The 19,318-nt window shown below is 42.6% G+C and overlaps 1 protein-coding gene across 1 annotated transcript in view; it reads right to left on the reverse strand.

Moving 5' to 3' along the window:
• Nucleotides 1-19,318, reverse strand: part of LOC126175878 (U3 small nucleolar RNA-associated protein 4 homolog) — a 68,758-nt gene that overhangs the window by 38,277 nt on the left and 11,163 nt on the right. The window contains exons 6-8 of the mRNA XM_049922919.1: nucleotides 17,459-17,577; nucleotides 17,161-17,310; nucleotides 1,113-1,183 (exon numbers count right to left, since the gene is read on the reverse strand). Coding sequence (XP_049778876.1) covers nucleotides 1,113-1,183; nucleotides 17,161-17,310; nucleotides 17,459-17,577 — 340 coding nt within the window. The remainder of the gene's footprint in view (nucleotides 1-1,112; nucleotides 1,184-17,160; nucleotides 17,311-17,458; nucleotides 17,578-19,318) is intronic.

Consider the following 19,318-nt stretch of genomic DNA (forward strand, 5'->3'; position numbering starts at 1 on the left):
ATAATGTGAGCAGCAATATATGGCAAGTTTTTATATAATTCATGCTTTAAATTTCATTGTAACACGTGGCTGCCATTGTTGCAGTAGCCACTTTTGGTTAGTTAGTATAGCAACACCTTCTGCAGCATGATATTTAATGATTTATTATTAAACACACCAAAGTCTGTAAATTCCAAAATAAAGTAGAAATTACAAAAGAAATGAATAAGTTAAGCTGCATATTCGCAAACAGTAGCTTTTAAAAGCTAGTTCTTATGCTGCAGCACCTGCAAACAATAATACAGTCTTGTAACAATGACTGGATTTACCCTATTTATACACCAAACAGCACCAATGAAGACCAATATCCAATGAATAGTATACTCATTGTTCTCAAAAAACTTTTGCTCTGTCAGTTATTTACTCACAAAAGTAAATTTTACAGGTCTATACTATTTGTTCACAATGTCTTGAAAGAGTGTGTCCTAGTTCTAGATTGACTGAACTCAGCAGAAGTCAGTCAACTTCAGGGCAGTGGCGATCTAGAAATACAGTACTCAGTACATGTGTGTGCAATAGCCACTATGAAGCAACTGTTGTGCTGGTGGAGGAAAATTCAGTTAGTTAGTTAGTTCCTCCTCTCTATACCCCCAGTACCACCACTCTACAGCAGCTGTAATTGGGTAGGGCTTTGGTAGGCAAAGTTCACTTCCGCTGCTCTACATCGCAACTGAATACTCATTCAGGATGTCTTGGACGAACTGTATTTATGTGTACAGTTACTTCTATATTATAGGAGGCACATGTTGCTATGAATATTACATCCTGAAGCACTAACTGGAATTTTCTATTTCAGAATCAATATACTGAAAAAACTTGAAACATATTTTAAATGATACTATTTTAATTCAGTTTGGAATTTCTTGGAATTACTGACATGCGACAACAAATATGTTACAAATGGAATTACAGATAGAACTACATTAGCATTGTTACAGTACAGAAGGTGAGAAGTTTGAGTTCTAAAAGGGTTTAAAACTTAACAAATAATTTTATTCAGCCAGTTTTTCACTGTGTTACCATTACATCAATATTTCCTGAAATGCTGAAGATAGTAGTAACGTTGGACATACCTGAAGGAGGGGAGGATATTTTACCAGGACCTTTGGAGGATAACTGCTAATTGCCAAATAACCATCTAAACCTGTAGAATGGAAGAAAAAATGTCACAGTAAAAAATAAACACAAAATATTGCAGAGGTGTAAAAACAAACAATAGTAACACCATTACATACTTGATTTTAATGGCTGCTTTCTAACACAGGCCATCTGGATTCTCCCCTCCACCACCAGCTTTTCTGAACTCTGCAGATGAGAGTATTTTTAGAATACATTATCCGCTCCCAAAATTATCCCTGCCTCAAACTACAGTAATTTACTTTTCCCACACCCTCTACCCAACAGTTTCCACCCTTTCTGTCCTACCACCTCCATCCCTTTCCACATCTACTCACCCTCATTGTGTTCTCTCCCCCGCCAGTGCACCTGCCCATCCTTTCCACTTCCCTGCTCCTTTTGTTTCCCTTTTCCCATTTTTTCCCCATTCACCCTCCCCTCTCCCCCCCTCTCCACCACACACTCAAACAAACACCCCTCAGCTCCTGCCACTACACCTGGCAGTTTTGTCAGGTGACCACCTAATCCCAGCATGCCCCACAAGACAGCACTCTTCTCTCCCTCGACCCATACCCTGCTATCCCTCCCCCTTCCCTGCCTCACCCCAGATTACTATTCATGTGACAGTTGGATTCCGGTCACAGCTGCCGCTGATAGCAGTCATAAGTGCATTAGGTGTGCTTGCGTATGAGAATAAGTGTGTGTTTTCTTTGCTGAAGAACACTTTCGCCAGAAGCCATAATGTGTAACTGTCTTTTCATTGTGCCTGTCTGCAACCCGACGGGTGAGTATCAATCTATCCTTTTCTTAATATTACTGAAATGTAAAAATCCAAACATGGCCATTTTGCATACTGGAGCAAATAAGAAAGGACTCACTGCAATATACAACACTTAAAAAAGTACATATACTTGGCTGTCTTGCGAGCTGGAGCAAATAGGAAAGGATTTATAGTAACATACAACATTTAAAGAAATACACATTGTGTCTAAACCATGAATATCTTACCTTCCTTTCTACTTCTGCTAGCTTTCAACTCTCTCCCACTTTAGCTACCTATGGAATGTTTTCAGTTTTTAATTCTTGGAAACTTGCCTTATAACTATTCAATCTTGTGATACTTTGTATCTGTAGACCTTCTTATAAACAATTAGGCAGAAATTGTAACTTTTCCATTTTTATACATAATTCATATTAATTTGGTACGGCAATGCAGAGCAAAATTTATCCCTTGAAGTCTCTATGTAGCAAACATAACTGTTCCATCAATTAAGATGTGAAAGTTATGTTTCTATCGTGGCAGAATAAATAATGTATTATGTTTGCACAGTACGAGAAAAATGTTTATTTGTAATTCTTCATCACGCTTTTCCAGTGATCTGTAGACATCTTGAGGTGCCAGGTGTTCCGGCTAGATATCAGTGTAATCCATGCACAATATTTCAACAATCTGACTCAGTCTTCATCAGGTCAAATGGAATGTATTCAATATTTATACATAATGCCTTGTCCCCAAGACACAGCAACCAGGTGCACCATATTGAGAACAGAATGCCAGATTGCTGTCAGGGCCACCAGACTAAATACATTACATCAGCTCACTGCTAGGCACACCAGACTGAAAACAGGACATCAGATTGATGTCAGGCTGAAAACAGAACATCTCAGAAGGATTCCAGTGGAAAGAGATTGCAGATGGAGCACATAGAACCAACCATGAGGGGCACATGCATTAGATACAAATACTGGACCCATTCCACTTAACTGGCAATCTCAGGTAGCACCTAAAGCGGATGCGTCATGTTGTTGAAATATTGTGCATGGACGAGATACAGACTTAGATCCATCCCGACACCCTCACAACTGCCAAATTCAGTTTTTTGAAAGATTTTTGAACATAGTATTACATTAGCAACACTCCTTGAGTCGGCCCCTGGTAGCTGAGTGGTCAGCACAATGGCCAGGGTTCAGTTCCCAGCTGGGTCAGAGATTTTCTCCATTCAGGGACTGGGTGTTGTGTTGTCCTTATCATCACCATTTCATCCCCATTGACACGCAAGTTGATGAAGTGGTGTCAACTCGAAAGATTTGCACCAGGCGAACGGTCTACCTGACGGGAGGCCCTAGTCACACGGCATTTACCTTTCCAACACTCCTTAAGTGGAGTGCTTCAAACTCTAGCACTTTGTTGCAAATGCCTGAGCAGCTGATCACTGTGATTTTAGTAGTCTCGTCTGATGTAGGATTTCTTTGACTCCTACACTAATACTCTGTCGTCTCTTGAACTGAAGAGTTGCCTAATGTAAGATCCTCAAGTGCATCTCACACAGTCAGCTAGCTGGCTAGCAGTGTCTGATGTGTAGAGCACCCCTGACTCATTTCAGGGGTCCTGACATCCTCAACCATTTGATAATTGTCTAGGCATTTGTGGCCTAAACTGTCTACAACATTCTAGGTCTCTTGGTCAAGTTTTCCATTTGATTCAAAATAATGGAACCACAGTCAGTTCTGTGAACAGTACAGCAGATAGTGAAATTCACTGAAATTCTATGAACATGGTTGGTCTTCCCAACTTCTTGCAGTTGGTGGAATGGATAATCCCCGAGCCCAGATGCCAGGCATTGTTCATTCTAATGTGCGCCACAATTTGCGGCTGGCTAAACCCATTTCACTCAACAGGATAAGGAAAGAGGCAGATTGGAGAGTACATAGATTGAAGTAGGCAACATGGCTGGAGTCATGTACGGGTAGACTGGGGCTGAGAAGGTTGTGAAATCAAAAGATGTGTTGCTAAGACAATTCACATTTACTTAATGCAGAGAGGCTGTTATCATAAATGAGAATGCACATGGCACAGGTTGCAAAGCAGTCACTAAAACTGAGAATGTTGCGTTCAGCATAGTGTTCTGCCACTGAGTGGTCAACTCTGACAGCAGCAGCGGTCACTTGTTAGGTCAAACAACTGGCTAGTAATGAAGCCCACATAAGAGTTTGTGCAAAAGCTACAGCAGAGCTGATATCTGACATTTAAGACGAGTAGTTGACTTTCCCAGCCTCAGAGTATCATGTGTCACTTGCACCCACTTCCAGACCCCCCCCCCCCCTTCACCACCTCAACAAATGGCCTCATACTTCAACAGTGTGAATACACCATGTTAGGCAACAGTTTACTGAGCCATGAGTTTTAGAATACATGCTTCCCTAGCTACCAGGTACACTAAATCATTACTCTGAATTTGTCCGTGCTGTGGTACCTGGTACATGAGCTCTTACTTCCCATCTTTACAAATGGAGAAGATAGTCCTGGATGTTTAAAGCACATTTGTCTGCTGGGTACATATATTAAATAGATTTAAGAAAACTTGGAAAGCCAGAGCAGGTGATGAATTTCTCAACACAAATACCTCCCCTTAGCTCCAATACCCTCAAGATTGCACATAATTCTGCATCAAATGTTGTAAATTCACTTGGCAAATGAATGTTGAGCCTCTCCCAGTCTTTCCTGTATCTCACTAAATCTAATCAAACAATGGAAATTCCAGGATGCAACATAACAATATTACGAAAAGGAAATTTGCCACTCACCATATGGCGGAGACGCTGAGTCGCAGATGGGCAAAATAAAAAGACTGTCACAATATAAGCTTTCGGCCATCAAGGCCTTTGTCGAAAACAGATGACAGACACACAAACACGCACACAACTCACACACATGACTGCACTGAAGCCACACTGTGAGCAACAGGAACAGTGCATGATGGGAGTGAAGGCTGTGGTGGGAAGGGGGAGGGATAGCAGGGTAGGGGTGAGGGACAATGGAGTGCTGCTGGGAAGTGTGCAAGGACGAGGTGGAGAGAGAGTAGGGCAGCTAGGCGCAGTCGGAGGTTAGAGGGAGGGGGCAGAGGGGGGGGGGGGGGGGCACAAAAGGAGAGAAGTAAAAAGACTGTGTGCGTTTGTGGAATGACGGCTATGTAGTGCTGGAATGGGAACAGGAAAGAGGCTGGATGGATGAGAAAAACGACTAACGAAGGATGATGCCAGGAGGGTTATGGAAACGTCGGATATAATTCAGGGATAGTTCCCACCTGCACAATTCAGAAAAGCTGGTGCAGGTGGGAAGGATCCATACGGCACAGGCTGTAAAGAGGTCACTGAAATGAAGGATGTCGTGTTGGGCAGTGTGCTCAGCAACAGGCTTGTTTCTCAGGCACAGTTTGTCGGTGGCCATTCATACGGACAGACAGATTGGTGGTTGTCATGCCCACACAGAATGTCGCACAATGGTTGCAGCTCAGCTTGTAGGTCACATGACTGTTTCACAAGCAGCCCTGCCTTTGATGCGACAGATGTTTATTGTGACCGGACTGGAGGAGGTGGTGGTAGGAGGATATATGGGACAGGTCTTTCCTCTACGTATATTACAGGGATATGAGCCATGAGATAAGGGGTTGGGAGCAGGGGTTGTGTAGGGATGGATGAGTATATTGTGTAGGTTCAGTGGACAGCAGAATACCACTGTGGGATGGGTGTGAAGTATAGAGGACAGGGCATTTCTCATTTCAGGGCATGACGAGAGATAGTTGAAATCCTGGTGTAGAATGTAATACCATTAGAATGAAATTTTCACTCTACAGCGGAGTGTGCGCTGATATGAAACTTCCTGGCAGATTAAAACTGTGTGCCGGACCGAGACTCGAAGTCGGAGCTTTGCCTTTCGCGGGCAAGCGCTCTACCGACTGAGCTACCCAAGCACGACTCACAGCTTTGATGAGGTCAGGGCGTGAGTCGTGCTTGGGTAGCTGAGTCGGCAGAGCGCTTGCCCGTGAAAGGCAAAGGTCCCGAGTTCGAGTCTCGGTCCGGCACACAGTTTTAATCTGCCAGGAAGTTTCATATCAGCGCACACTCCGCTGCAGAGTGAAAATTTCATTCTAGAAACAACCCCCAGGCTGTGGCTAAGCCATGTCTCCGCAATATCCTTTCTTTCAGGAGTGCTAGTTCTGTATGGTTCGCAGGAGAGCTTCTGTAAAGTTTGGAAGGTAGGGGACTAGGTACTGGCGGAATTAAAGCTGTGAGGACGGGGTGTGAGTTGTGCTTGGGTAGCTCAGTCGATAGAGCGCTTGCCCGCGAAAGGCAGTCCCGAATTCGAGTCTCGGTCCGGCACACAGTTTTAATCTGCCAGGAAGTTTTGTAATTCCATTGTTCCAGTCCTGGATGGTATTGAGTTACGAGGGGAAGACTCCTCTGTAGCCGGACAGTTCGACTTTGGGAGGTTGTGGGTGAATGGAAAGATAAGGCACAGGAGATTTGTTTTTGTACAGTGTTTGGAGGATAATTAGGGTCTGTGAAGGCCTCAGTGAGATACTCTATATTTTGAGAGGGATCACTCATCACTGCAGATGTGACGACCATGGGTGGCTAGACTGTATGGAGCGGACTTCTTGGTATGAAATGGGTGGCAGCTGTCAAAGTGGAGGTATTGTGTGTGGTTAGTAGGTTTGATATGGATAGATACACTAATGTAGCCATCTTTGAGGTGGCAGTCAACATTGGGGAAGGTGGTTTGTTGGGTTGGGTAGGGCCAAGTGAAGCAAATGGGGGAGAAGCTGTTGAGGTTCTGGAGGAATGTGGATAGTGTGTTCTCACCCTTGGTCCAGATCGCAAAGATGTCATCAGTGAATCTGAACCAGATGAAGACCATCCACCAAACCTGCACAATATACTCATCCATCCCTACACAACCTCTGCTTCCAACCCCTTATCTCATTGCTCATATCCTCATGACAGATCAAGAGGCAAGACCTGTCCCGTACATAACCCACCACAACCACCACCTACTCTGGTCACAATCATCATCTATCCCATCAAAGGCAGGGCTATTTGTGAAACCAGTCATGTGATCTAGAAGCTGAGTTGCAACCACTGTGCTGCATTCTATGTGGGCATGACAACCACCAACCTGTCTGCCCGCATGAATGGCCACCGACAAACTGTGGCTACGAAACAGGTGGACCACCTTGTTGCTGTGCATGCTGACCAACCGGATGACCTTCATTTCAATGACTGCTTCACAGCCTGTGCCATCTGAATCCTCCCCACCAGCACCAGCTTTTCTGAACTGTGCAGGTGGGAACACTCCCTGCAATATATCCTATGTTCTCGTAATCCTCCTGTTCTCAACTTTCGTTAGCATTTTTCTCACCCATCCAGCCCCTTCCCTGTTCCCATTCCAGCACTAACACAGTCCTCATTCCATCAATGCACACAGTCATTTTACTTCTTTTTTTAAATCTCCCCCACCTCTCTCCTGCCCTCCGTCTAACCTCCCGACTGTACCTAGCTGCCCTACCCTCTCTCCACCTCGTCCCTGCGCGTTCCCCAGTAGCACTTCACTGTCCCCCACCCGAATCCTCTTATCCCTCCCCATCCCTGCTCCAGCCTCCTCCTTACCCCCACCCAGTTGCAACTCCCATCATGCATTGCTGGTTACAGTGTGGCTTCAGCTGCCAGAGGCTGCAGTCTGTGTGTGTGTGTGTGTGTGTGTGTGTGTGTGTGTGTGTGTGTGTGTGTCTTTCACTAAATCTAAAATTATTCTGGACCTCTTTAGCCACCAAGCTGACAGTTGGGTCTATCCCCGGTTAGAACTGGTATTTGTCTCAAACTAAGTGTCACTAGGTCATGCTTTGCACAGATACAAAATGATCCCCATCTACATTAACAATTAGTCAAATTGCTTCCCTTGAAGGGCAAGTTATGCTTTCATGAACCAGTGATTCTACAACATTGGAGAAGCTGTACATCTCACACACCATGAGGAACTGCTACTACATGGTAAAGTCGCAATTCCTCAACTTCAGCACAGAAGCTACATATAAAAATAGCCCTGCAAGCACCTGTCACCAGAATAACCTCTCTACAGTACCCAACAGCCTTGCAGTACATAGGTATTGGTGATACATATAACATGTATCCATAACATAGCAAGGATCATATGGAAGCATTATAAAAGAGGAGCAGACATACCTTGCTGGCTTCCTAAGGCACTTCAATGCCTTAGGTGATCTTGACTTCAGATGTCCTATTTGTATTAGCTTTGAATCAAATATGACCCACACAGTTAAACCAAATCAATACAACATCAAATTGTGTCCTCCATTCACAGACTAAGGGACAATGCAGTGAACTCCTAATTTTGTACATTATACTACTCATGGCAATTGAAAACAGAATTACATTTAAAATAATGGCTTGAGGGGGACTCGATTCTCTTGCTAAAATATGTCAGATAAAACTTCGCCAGCTCGGTATCTGAGAAACCATGGTAAAAGGAAGGAATGTATGAGCAAAGGCACATCCATGGAGGCCCAGTTGATAAAGCTCTTGAAGAATACTGTGCCTCCATACAGTATCACATGCTTTTTCTGTTGAAAAATGTGCCCATAAAATGCTTCTTTTTTTTCTTTCAGAATCATTAGTCTTCTGAGTGGTTGGATATGACTCTTCACAAATTCCTCTATTGTGCCAACGTCTTCACTTCAGAGCAGTACTTGCACCCTACATCCTCAATTACTTGTTGGATGTATTCAAATCTCTGTCTTCCCATACAGTTTTCACCCTCTACTGTTCCATCTAGCACCATAGAGGTTACTCCCTGATGCCTTTACTTATGTCCTATCATTCTGTCCCTTCTTCTTCTCAGCATTTTCCAGGTCTTCCTTCCTTCGCACATTCTGCAGAGAACCTCCTCAGTTCTTTATCTTATCCGTCCATCTGATTTTTAACATTCCTCTGTAGCATCACATCTCAAATATTATGATTCTCTTCTGTTCCACTTTTCCCACTGTCCATGATCCACTACCATACAATGCTGTGCTCCTCCAAATGCTCATTCTCAGAAATTTCTTCCTCAAATTAAGGCCAAGGGTTGATACCAGTAGACTTCTCTGGGCCAGGAATACTCTCTTTGCCTGTGCTAGTCTGCTTTTTATGTCCTCCCTGCTTTGTTCCTCATACGTAATTTTGCTTCCAAGCATAATTCCTTAACTTCATCTACTTCAACTGTCTCCCTGATGCCTTTACCTTTTCTAAAGCAAAATCGATCATCATCTAACTGATCCTCAGTTTTCTTTTCCAGTCTTCTGTATGTTGTTATTGTCAGCAGCTTGGATGAATGATCTGTTAAGCTAATTGTGCAATAGTTTTAGTACTTATCTGTCCTTGCTATCTTCAGAATTTTGTGGATGATATTTTTCTGGAATTCTGATGGTGTGCCTCACCAGGCTCATAGATTCTACACATCAACTTGAATAGTCGTTTGGTTGCCACTTCCCTCAGTGATTTTAGAAATTCCTATGGAATGTTATCTATACCTTCTGTCTTATTTGATCTGAAGTCTTGCAAAGCTCTTTTAAATTCTGACTCTAATGCTGAACCACTTATGTCTGACGCCAATTTCTTCTTCTAACATGTCATCAGCCCTTCAATGCACTCTGACCACCTGTCTGCTTTCTCTTCTTTGTTTAACAGTGCAATTCCCATTGCATTCTTAATGTCACATCCTTTGCATTTAATTTCACCAAAGATTATTTTGACTTCTCTATAAGCTGAATCACTCCTCCTGACGATCATTTCTCTTTCGATTTCGTCACATTTTTCCTGCAGCCATTTAACCTTGACTGCCCTGCATTTGCTATTTATTTCATTCCTAAAGTATTTATAATGCTGCATTCCTGTCTTTCCCTGAATATTTTTGTACTTATTTCTTTCATCGATCAACTGACAATCAGTCTCTTACCCAAAGTTTATTTGCGTTTACTTTCTTTGTACCTATGTTTGCCTGTCCAACAACTTTGTTTACCCTTTCTAGAGATGTTCACTCCACTTCAATTGAGTTGCTTACTCTGGTGTTCCTTATTGCAGTGTCCACATCATTAGCGAACTTCAAATGCATCTCGTCATTCTCAGTGTTTCCTTTTACCCCTTCCTTCCACATTGACTTTTTCAGAAGATTCTCTTAAACTTTAGTCTGCTCTTCATGATTACCAAATTGTGAACTATGTCTATATCTGCACCTGGGTACATTTTACAATCCAATACCTGATTTTGGAATCCCTGTCTGACAATGATGTAATCCAATTGGAACCTTATCATTTTTCCCCTCTTTTCCAAGTATACCTCCTCCTCTTATGATTCTTGAACTGAGAAGATTCTTGAACATAGTATTCACTATTACTAACTGAAATTTCTTGCAGAACTCAGTCTTTCTCCTCTCTCATTCCTACTGCCAAGCCCATATTCTCCTGTAACCCTTCTTCTATTCCTTTCCCTACAACCGTGTTTCAATCCCCTATGATTATTAGATTTTCATGAATTACCCGTTCAACATTCTCATCTATTTTCTGTAACTCTTCATCTGCTACTTGCAATGTTGGTATATATACATGATCTATCCCTGTCAGCAATGGTCTGCTGTTGAATCTGATGAGAACGACCCTATCACCAAACTGTTTACAGTTGCTCACTCTTTGCCCTACATTCCTATTCATAAAAAATCTACCCCTGTTACACCATTTTCTGCTGCTGTTGATATTACTCTACATTTGTCTGATCAGAAATCCTTATCTTCTTTCCAGTTTTCCTACTACATTTAAACTTCTGACATTCCATACTCTGACTCGCAGAATGTTATCCTGGTGTTGGTTATGTCACTTTTTCAAAACATGGTCACCTCCCCCTTGGCAGGCCCCACCTCGAGATCTGAATGGGAGACTAATCCTTAAGCTTTTGCCAATGGAGAGATGATCATAATACTTTTTTCAACTACGAGTCACATGTCCTGAGGATACATATTCTGTGTCTTTAATGCAGTGGTTTCCATTGCCTTTTGCATCCTCATGCCATTGATAATTACTGATTCTTGTAAAATGCTATCTCCATAGAAAAGCCTCTTGCATAGCTGTCAGACAGGTAGTCAATGGTGGAGAGTGTGCAGGGATGTTTCCTGAACTCAAACCAAGACTTGTTAAGAAGCTTCCTGGTCGCCAGCAATCAGGCCACAATGAGTTTGCCATAAGTTCCAAGGTTTTCCATACAGAACTAATTAAGGCAATGTTTCAGTAATCATTTGGGTGTATGTGGTCCTTCCCTTGTTTTAAGAGATGACCAAAACTGCTTTCCTTAACAAGATGAGAATGTATGCTGTCTTCCACATTTTATTGAAAAATTCTAGAAGGATTTCCTTTTATTTCTATCCAGGTTTACCCAGTACTCTACTTGATTCAGTAGTCAGCAGCGCAGTATCACAAGCTCCAGACCATAACAAATTCAGCTCCATCGTACTGTTACAGCAATCAACTTTTCTTGGACCGATCCATCACTTTCCATGATTAGAGGGTGTGACAGGGTGCCAGATCCAGTGTGACAACAGCAGTTGTATTGGCAAAATGCTGGGCCATTGTCAGGGTGTTGTTTGGATATGGTCTTCCTTCAGTATAGCCGCTGCAAGTTGCTTACTTGTGCTTTCCAGAAACCCATTTAATTACTTCCCATACTTGTTTAGAGCAAGTGGAATGATTTAGGGTGTTAAGGGATGTAGTCAAAATTTCATCTTACTCTCCTTTACAACAGTGGAATTTGGTTCTTACCATCCAAAAGGAAGCAAGAGTCTCAGCAGTTTATCAGCAGAGCCACTCACTGATCCTGATTGCGGTGCAGCACTTGAGCACTGCTTAATCTTCGAAATGCATCTTGATGATGAAGTTGTCATTGGAGTGCAAATCATTGACCACTTCTCACTGAGCAGTGTTGGTGACGTTAGGACAGCGTACAAAGAGATCAGTGGCAGATAATGATCCACGGCAGTACTGAAGTCGACACTCAGCCCCTTCTTCAAGAGGTATAATATTTCTAGAGATATGAGAACCTGTTTTGGAAAGACCTCATTGTTACTGCTGTGGAGGCTGAGTTACCCACTGTTGTTATGGTAGGTCGAGTTTGTCAGTTCGTGAAAGGGCTTATGGTGCAGTTCGCCGCTAAGACAATTCCTGCCTGACACCATTACACAGCTATGTCCCAGGATCAGGTAACAGGACAAGAGAACGAACACTCCAACAAATTAGTAACAAAGTCACACAAATGAATTAAAAGGTTTACTTATCTTTGTGACTAGTTGAATAATTAAGTCTGCAACACTGATTGTAATATAACACAAAAAGGCCCTCAATGGCTAAGTGCAAATAATCATAGGTTAACTTCACAGTACATAGCAAATGCAATTTGCAACTACTGTCTGTTTAGTTCTAACTGTTCACTAAACAACATTCCCTGTGTATGTCAGCCCAGGACAATGATCTATAACCAAGTGGGCGAGAGCTGCTCTTCTACCTTCCAAGTAGCCTACTTTCTGTCCGTTGTCGTGTCGTCATTGGCAGATTGCACTCGGCCACAATTGGCCGAGGCGAAGTCGATATCTTCCTCCTTGGCGGTGATGGAACTCTATGGCACTGGCACCAGCTCGTATCTTTGTGCCTGTGGTGCTTTTGCCCTGGGTTTGTCTTGTTTAGATGACACAGCACCCTCAACAGCTCAACCTCAGTGACAGTACTTGGTAGATCCCAACAACACATTACATGCATCGAAGTTTCCCCACAGAAGAGGAACGGATGGTAAACTGTGCAGTAAGGTCCTTTGATAGACTAGAACTAGGAATGTATCTTCATTAGTGGGCAAGTATATGGGAGTAAGTGACATGCTGTATGTCAGATGCACTACAGCAGCACCTGCTTGCAAATTAATGTTGAGGAGGAGATGCAAGGAGTGGCATTTGCCACAAACAAATATTGGCACACTGGCCATTAGACCTCCCCCTATGAGGGTATCCTTACGGTAGTGGCTGTATCTTCTTAGTACAGGGTTATCAGTAACTTCAAGATGAGTCACATCAAGACATAAACACAAAGGCCTTCCCTGTGCTAATAGTTTGAGCACCTACATGTGTCTCCTGAACCCATTCACACTGCACTACAGTATGAGAGTCACTTTGTAGGTGTGGTTTTCCTACGACGATCTCAATTGAAGGTTTAGATGAGGGACTGATTGGTTTCACCTGGCAGACTTCATATTCCAATCCAGAGGAGATACCGAGTTGCACAGAGAGACAATGAAAAAGGGACTGCCAGATATTATCAGCTACTGGACTAAGTTATTCAGCAGAGGTAGACAAAATCAAACACACACATTCCAACATTTCCATCACAGACTTTCCATTGTTTGGCTTCATAGTGAGAACAGGTCATCTGCAGACTCATCAGTTAAAACAAATGTGGAATGGTCTGAGAGTTCATTCTCTTCCATTTCTGTTTATTTTAATTCCACTGTGATGCTTACTAGGCTTTCTAACATTCTTTTGTTGTTGTGGAGCTTGCTTTCATGTGCGCTTAGTACACTATTCATCTTATTTGCTTACTACTGGCAATGGCATAATTGTTTACTTGCAACAACATGTGCTTGAGCATGCATTTGTACTTAATGATGCTGATCTGCATCTGAACAGACATGCTGGCTTTGGTAATTGGCATCTAAACTACTGAAGCAATTGGTGGCTCCGCTGACTTGTGTAATTTTTTTCTCCTCAACATATGACACACACTTGGTGACTAATCCCCTGCACCTTCTTTTCCTCCTGAAATGTTTTGCAATTTTGATTCCACAGGACATGATCCCTGGAGAACTTGATATACAATTCTGGAAATCAGCCACTGATTCCTGCTCTATAAGCTTCCATGCACATCACATTTGCCACACAATATCTGTCCATTATATGGAAGTGTTGTGTAGCTAATATCACCGACACTTAAAACACAACAGAGGTTTGGTATAGGGGGAAAGGGGGGGGGGGGGGGGGGAGTCTGCCATACATCAATCAACAGCAAATAAAATTAATTTTACTTCCTTACAAACATAAAACGTGATATAAACGTTCACTGTTAAATTACAGTAAGAAGTCTGCAAGCATTAAAATAGAGGAGACAATGTTCTTCATGAAATAACTAATCTATTATAACAATGAAGATAATCTATGCTTGAAAATATAATATAAACAATGTAGACAGACTGGTACTTACTGTAAAGATGACACGTTAAGTTGCAGACAGGCACAACTAAAAGACATTTACACAGAGCTTTCATCCACAGTCTTCATCAGCAGAGGACAAACGCGCCATTCATACTCAAAGCAAGCACACCTTACACACACGACTGCCAACTCCAGCAGCTCATGCCAGAATGCAACTGTCACTTGGGATGGAAGCTGCAGTCTGGAGGGGGTGAGGAAGGGGACAGGACAGTAATGTATGGGTGAGTGGAGAGAGGGATGCTGACTAGCAGAGTGTGCAGGGACTAGAATGCCAACAGGTGTAGCATCAGGAGTTTGTAGGACAGGGAGAGGAAAGAAAAGGAATGAAAAAGGCGAGGAGCAGGGATACATTGGCAGGTACATTTGCAGAGGGCAGCAAACAAACAGGGTGGGAGAGGTGAATAGGGAGGAGATTATAGGACAGAGAGGGTGGAAACTGTTGGGTATAGGGACAGTATGTTACTGTAGATTGATGCTGGGATATTAAGAATAACTGCCATCTGCGCAGTTCAGAAAATGTGGTGGTGGTGGTGGTGGAGGAGAGGATCCAGATGGCTTGGGTAGTGAAGCAGCCATTGAAATCGAGCATGTTATATTCGGCTGCATGTTGTGGCACAAGGTGGTCTACTTTATTTTGCCCACAGTCTAGCAGTGGCCATTCATCCTGGTGGAGAGCTGGTTGGTAGTAATATCAACATAAAAAGCTGTGCAAAGACTGCAGCAGAGCTGGAAATAACATGGCTGCTCAAAGCAAATCCTGACCTTATCATCCTATCTAAAGACAAATGTTGCACCATCGTTGTTATGAATCGCAGTGACTACCTGGCAGAAGGCCTCCAGCAATTGTCTGACTCCTCCACCTATAAACTCTGGCAAAGTGATCCCTTCCCGAAAGCCAAACACAACCTCCAGTCCCAGCTTAAAGCCTTAGGCCCTTGTTAGAGCCTTTCCCCCAAATCCATCTCCCTCCTGACCCCTATGACACTCAGCAAACCCACCTACTACATGCTGGATGCCCCATTGTGGCTTGCTGTTGTACCCCTACAGAAAGAATTTTGACCCTCATTGACCAACACCTCCAAGCAATTGCCCGTAATCCAGCTTCCCACATCAAAGACACCAACCACTTTCTTCACTGACTCTCCACCAACCCCATCCCTTTACCTCCTGGATCCTTATTCATCACTATTAACACCACCTCCCTAAACACCAATGTCCCTCATGCACATAGTCTTAGCACTATTGAACACTATCTTTCCCAGCATCTTTCACACTCTAAATTCACCACCTCATTCGTCATACACCTTACTAACTTTAACATAGCCTAGAACTACTACTCCTTTGATGGGAGGGTATACAAACAATCCACAGCACAGCCATTGGCACTTGCAGGGCACCTTCCAATGCCAACCTGCTTAAGGGCCATCTACAGGAGACCCTCCTAACATCCCAAACGCCAAACCCCTAGTCTGGTTCAGGTTAATTGATGGTATATTCACGATCTAGACTCAGGGCCAAGACACGCTATCTTCATTTCTTCAAAACCTCAACACCTTTGCTCCCATCTGCTTCACCTGGTCCTCCTGAATCCAGTGTGTCACTTCCTAGATGTAGACCTTTTCCTCTATGGAGGCTCCATCCGCACCTTTTGTCCACATTAAACCCACCAAACACCAACAGCACCTACATTTCGACAGCTGTCATCCCTTTCAGACCAAAAAATCCCACCCATACCGCCTGGCCCCCAGGGACGGCATATCTGCGGAGACAAGAACTCTCTTACTCAGTATGCCAAGACTCTCACCAAGGCCTTCACAGACCTACTCCACAAATAGATCTCCCATATCATTTCCCCTCACAGCCCCAATCCTCCCACCAATCCCAAGAACCAGCCACAATGGAGTGCCCCCTTCATCACCCAGTACCACCCTGGACTGGAACCACTGAACGTTATCCTTTGCCAGGGCTTTGATTACCTACCATCACACCCCGAAATGAGGGATATCCCACCCCTTTGTACTCTTCATAAAGTGGTGCTCTGGCACCCACCCAACCTCTGTAACATCCTAATCCATCTGTACGCCACTCCCAATCCCAACCCCTCACCTTATGGATCATATCGCTGTTGAAGACCCAATCCACTTGCCCAGCACTTCCTATCTCAGTCCTGTCATAGGTTTATCAGGGGCCGGGCCACCTGTGAAAGCAGCAATGTTATTTATTGGCTCTGGTGCAATCACTGTACAGCTTTTTATATTGGTATGACTACCAGCTGTCCATGTGGATGAACAACCGCCGCCAAGGTGTTGCCAAGAGCAATGTCAGCCACCCTGTGGCATGAACAGCCACTGCCAAACTGGCCAAGAGCATAGTAGGACACCCTGTGGCAAAACATGCAGCTGAACATAACATGCTTGATGTCAGTGGCTGTTTCACAACCCAGACCATCTGGATTCTCCCGTCCACTACCAACTTTTCTCCTTAGAACACACTCTCTGCTCTCAAAATATCCCAGTCTCAACCTACAGTGAACTACTGTTCCCACATCCTCCCCCCCCCCCCCCCCCGTCCTATCATCTCCTCCCCATTCTTGTTTCCCACCCTATTAATGTCCTGTCAATAACAAGGTGATTACAAATGGGACACAAAGGCAGGGAAGGAAAAAGGCCCTGCTCTTTTGAAAGGGACCATCCCAATAATATTCCTTTCTTTGAGTAAGAGAAAGAAGGAGGTGGAGCTAAGGTGTGACAATGGGGCACAGAGAAAAGTAGGGTAACAAAAGAGCAGTTGAGACAGTCAAGAACACACAGTAGCTTAAGTTATTATTCAATATATGTCCATTAAATGCTTAACCTCACTTTCAGAAAAAAACTTACCTCCTGAGAATAAGTGACCATTCTCATCCAGAGCTAATGCTCTGACATCGTGGTCATGAATACGACGCTGTACTGATTTTACCCAGCGACTTTTTCGGCCCTGGCCCTTGATTTTTACATTAACGTAATTGGCAATGATTGGATCCATCCCTGTATGAAAATTAGCTATGTAATACACAATAAAAACTGATACACAATTTGACATGCACCATTCAGTACACGAGAGATTCTTATAATTAATGCAAAAGTACAAGACAGATTCCATTTACAGAAGTTATGATTTAATTTTTGCACTAACCAGCACAATAAATGTTTGTCTGATCTCTAGAAAGACACAAACAAAAAATGTCTGCCATGTGGCTCTCATGACTTTCTGACAAAACACCCATGTTGCCATCCCAAAAGCACACCTGACCCCTGAAATGAAGAAGTCATAGATGTAATATTCACATAATTTCATAGTGTTAGGGATATTATCTCTACTCATTCACCATGGTTCTACATGATTAAAATTAATGAATCATGTGAACATTACTGGTAAGCATCTCAGAACATTTACCACACAAGAGACCCGCCACCTGTTCAGTCTTACCTACATTTGCTTAACCATGCAAAAATAAAGATATCTTGTGTAACCCCAAATTTTTTCTTTTTCTTCTTTTAACTTTCTGGAGCTACTCAGCCGTACACTGGCACATATAAGCAGACAAAATCTCATATATATATATATATATATATATATATATATATATATATATATATATATATATATATATATATATAAAAACAAAGATGATGTGACTTACCAAATGAAAGTGCTGGCAGGTCGACAGACACACAAACGAACACAAACATATATATATATAAAAAGAAAGATGATGAGACTTACCAAACAAAAGCGCTGGCAGGTCGATAGACACACAAACAAAACACAAACATACACACAAAATTCTAGCTTTCGCAACCAACGGTTGCCTCGTCAGGAAAGAGGGAAGGCCTTTACAAATGTCTGCTTGTGTCTGTGTATGTGTGGATGGATATGTGTGTGTGTGCGAGTGTATACCTGTCCTTTTTTCCCCCCTAAGGTAAGTCTTTCCGCTCCCGGGATTGGGATGACTCCTTACCCTCTCCCTTAAAACCCATATCCTTTTGTCTTTCCTTCTCCTTCCCTCTTTCCTGACGAGGCAACCGTTGGTTGCGAATGCTAGAATTTTGTGTGTATGTTTGTGTTTGTTTGTGTGTCTATCGACCTGCCAGCGCTTTTGTTTGGTAAGTCACATCATCTTTCTTTTTAGATATATTTTTCCCACGTGGAATGTTTCCCTCTATTATATATATATATAAAGATGATGGGACTTACCAAACAAAAGCGCAGGCAGGTCGATAGACAAACAGTCCCTGTTAAGATATTCATCTATAGAGTAGAAGGAACTGCCTATCAAAATATCTTTCAAACTATGTTTAAACGGTGCTTTATCTGAAACCAAGTTTTTAATGGTAACTGGCACTGGCATTTTATTGAAAATGTGTGTTCCTGAATACTGGACCCCTTCTTGGACCAAGATAAGTGATTTTTGGTCTTTATATTGATTGTTCTGATTCCTCGTATTGATACTATGTATTGAGCTATTGGTTGGAAACAAAAATATATTAATTGTAACAAATTTTATCAAGGAATAAATATACTGAGAAGCAGTGGTTGGAACACAAAGTTCCTTGAACAGGTTTCTACACTATCTTCTTGAATTTACACAAAAAACAATTCTTATTACATGCTTTTGCACGCTAAAAACTTCTGCTAGATTTGATGAGTTATCCCAGAATATGATCCCGTATGACATAATGGAATGAAAGGCAGCAAAGTATGCAAGTGTTTTTATATTTATATTTCTTACATCTGACATAGTTTTCATTGCAAATACAGATTTGTTTAGGCACTTCAGCAATTCTGTGGTATGCCCTTCCAAATTGAATTTATTATTGAGTTATAATCCCAGAAATTTAACACTGTCAATCTCTTTGACCTGCCTGTGTTCACACGTTACACATATGTTGGTAGGAAATCTCTTAAAGGTTCTGAACTGGATATAGTGGCTCAAGCTTAATAACAGTGAATTACCTTTAAACCATTTATTTATGTCAGTGAAAATTTGATTAG

Source organism: Schistocerca cancellata, chromosome 3 (genome assembly GCF_023864275.1).
Source record: "Schistocerca cancellata isolate TAMUIC-IGC-003103 chromosome 3, iqSchCanc2.1, whole genome shotgun sequence".
NCBI lineage: Eukaryota > Metazoa > Arthropoda > Insecta > Orthoptera > Acrididae > Schistocerca > Schistocerca cancellata.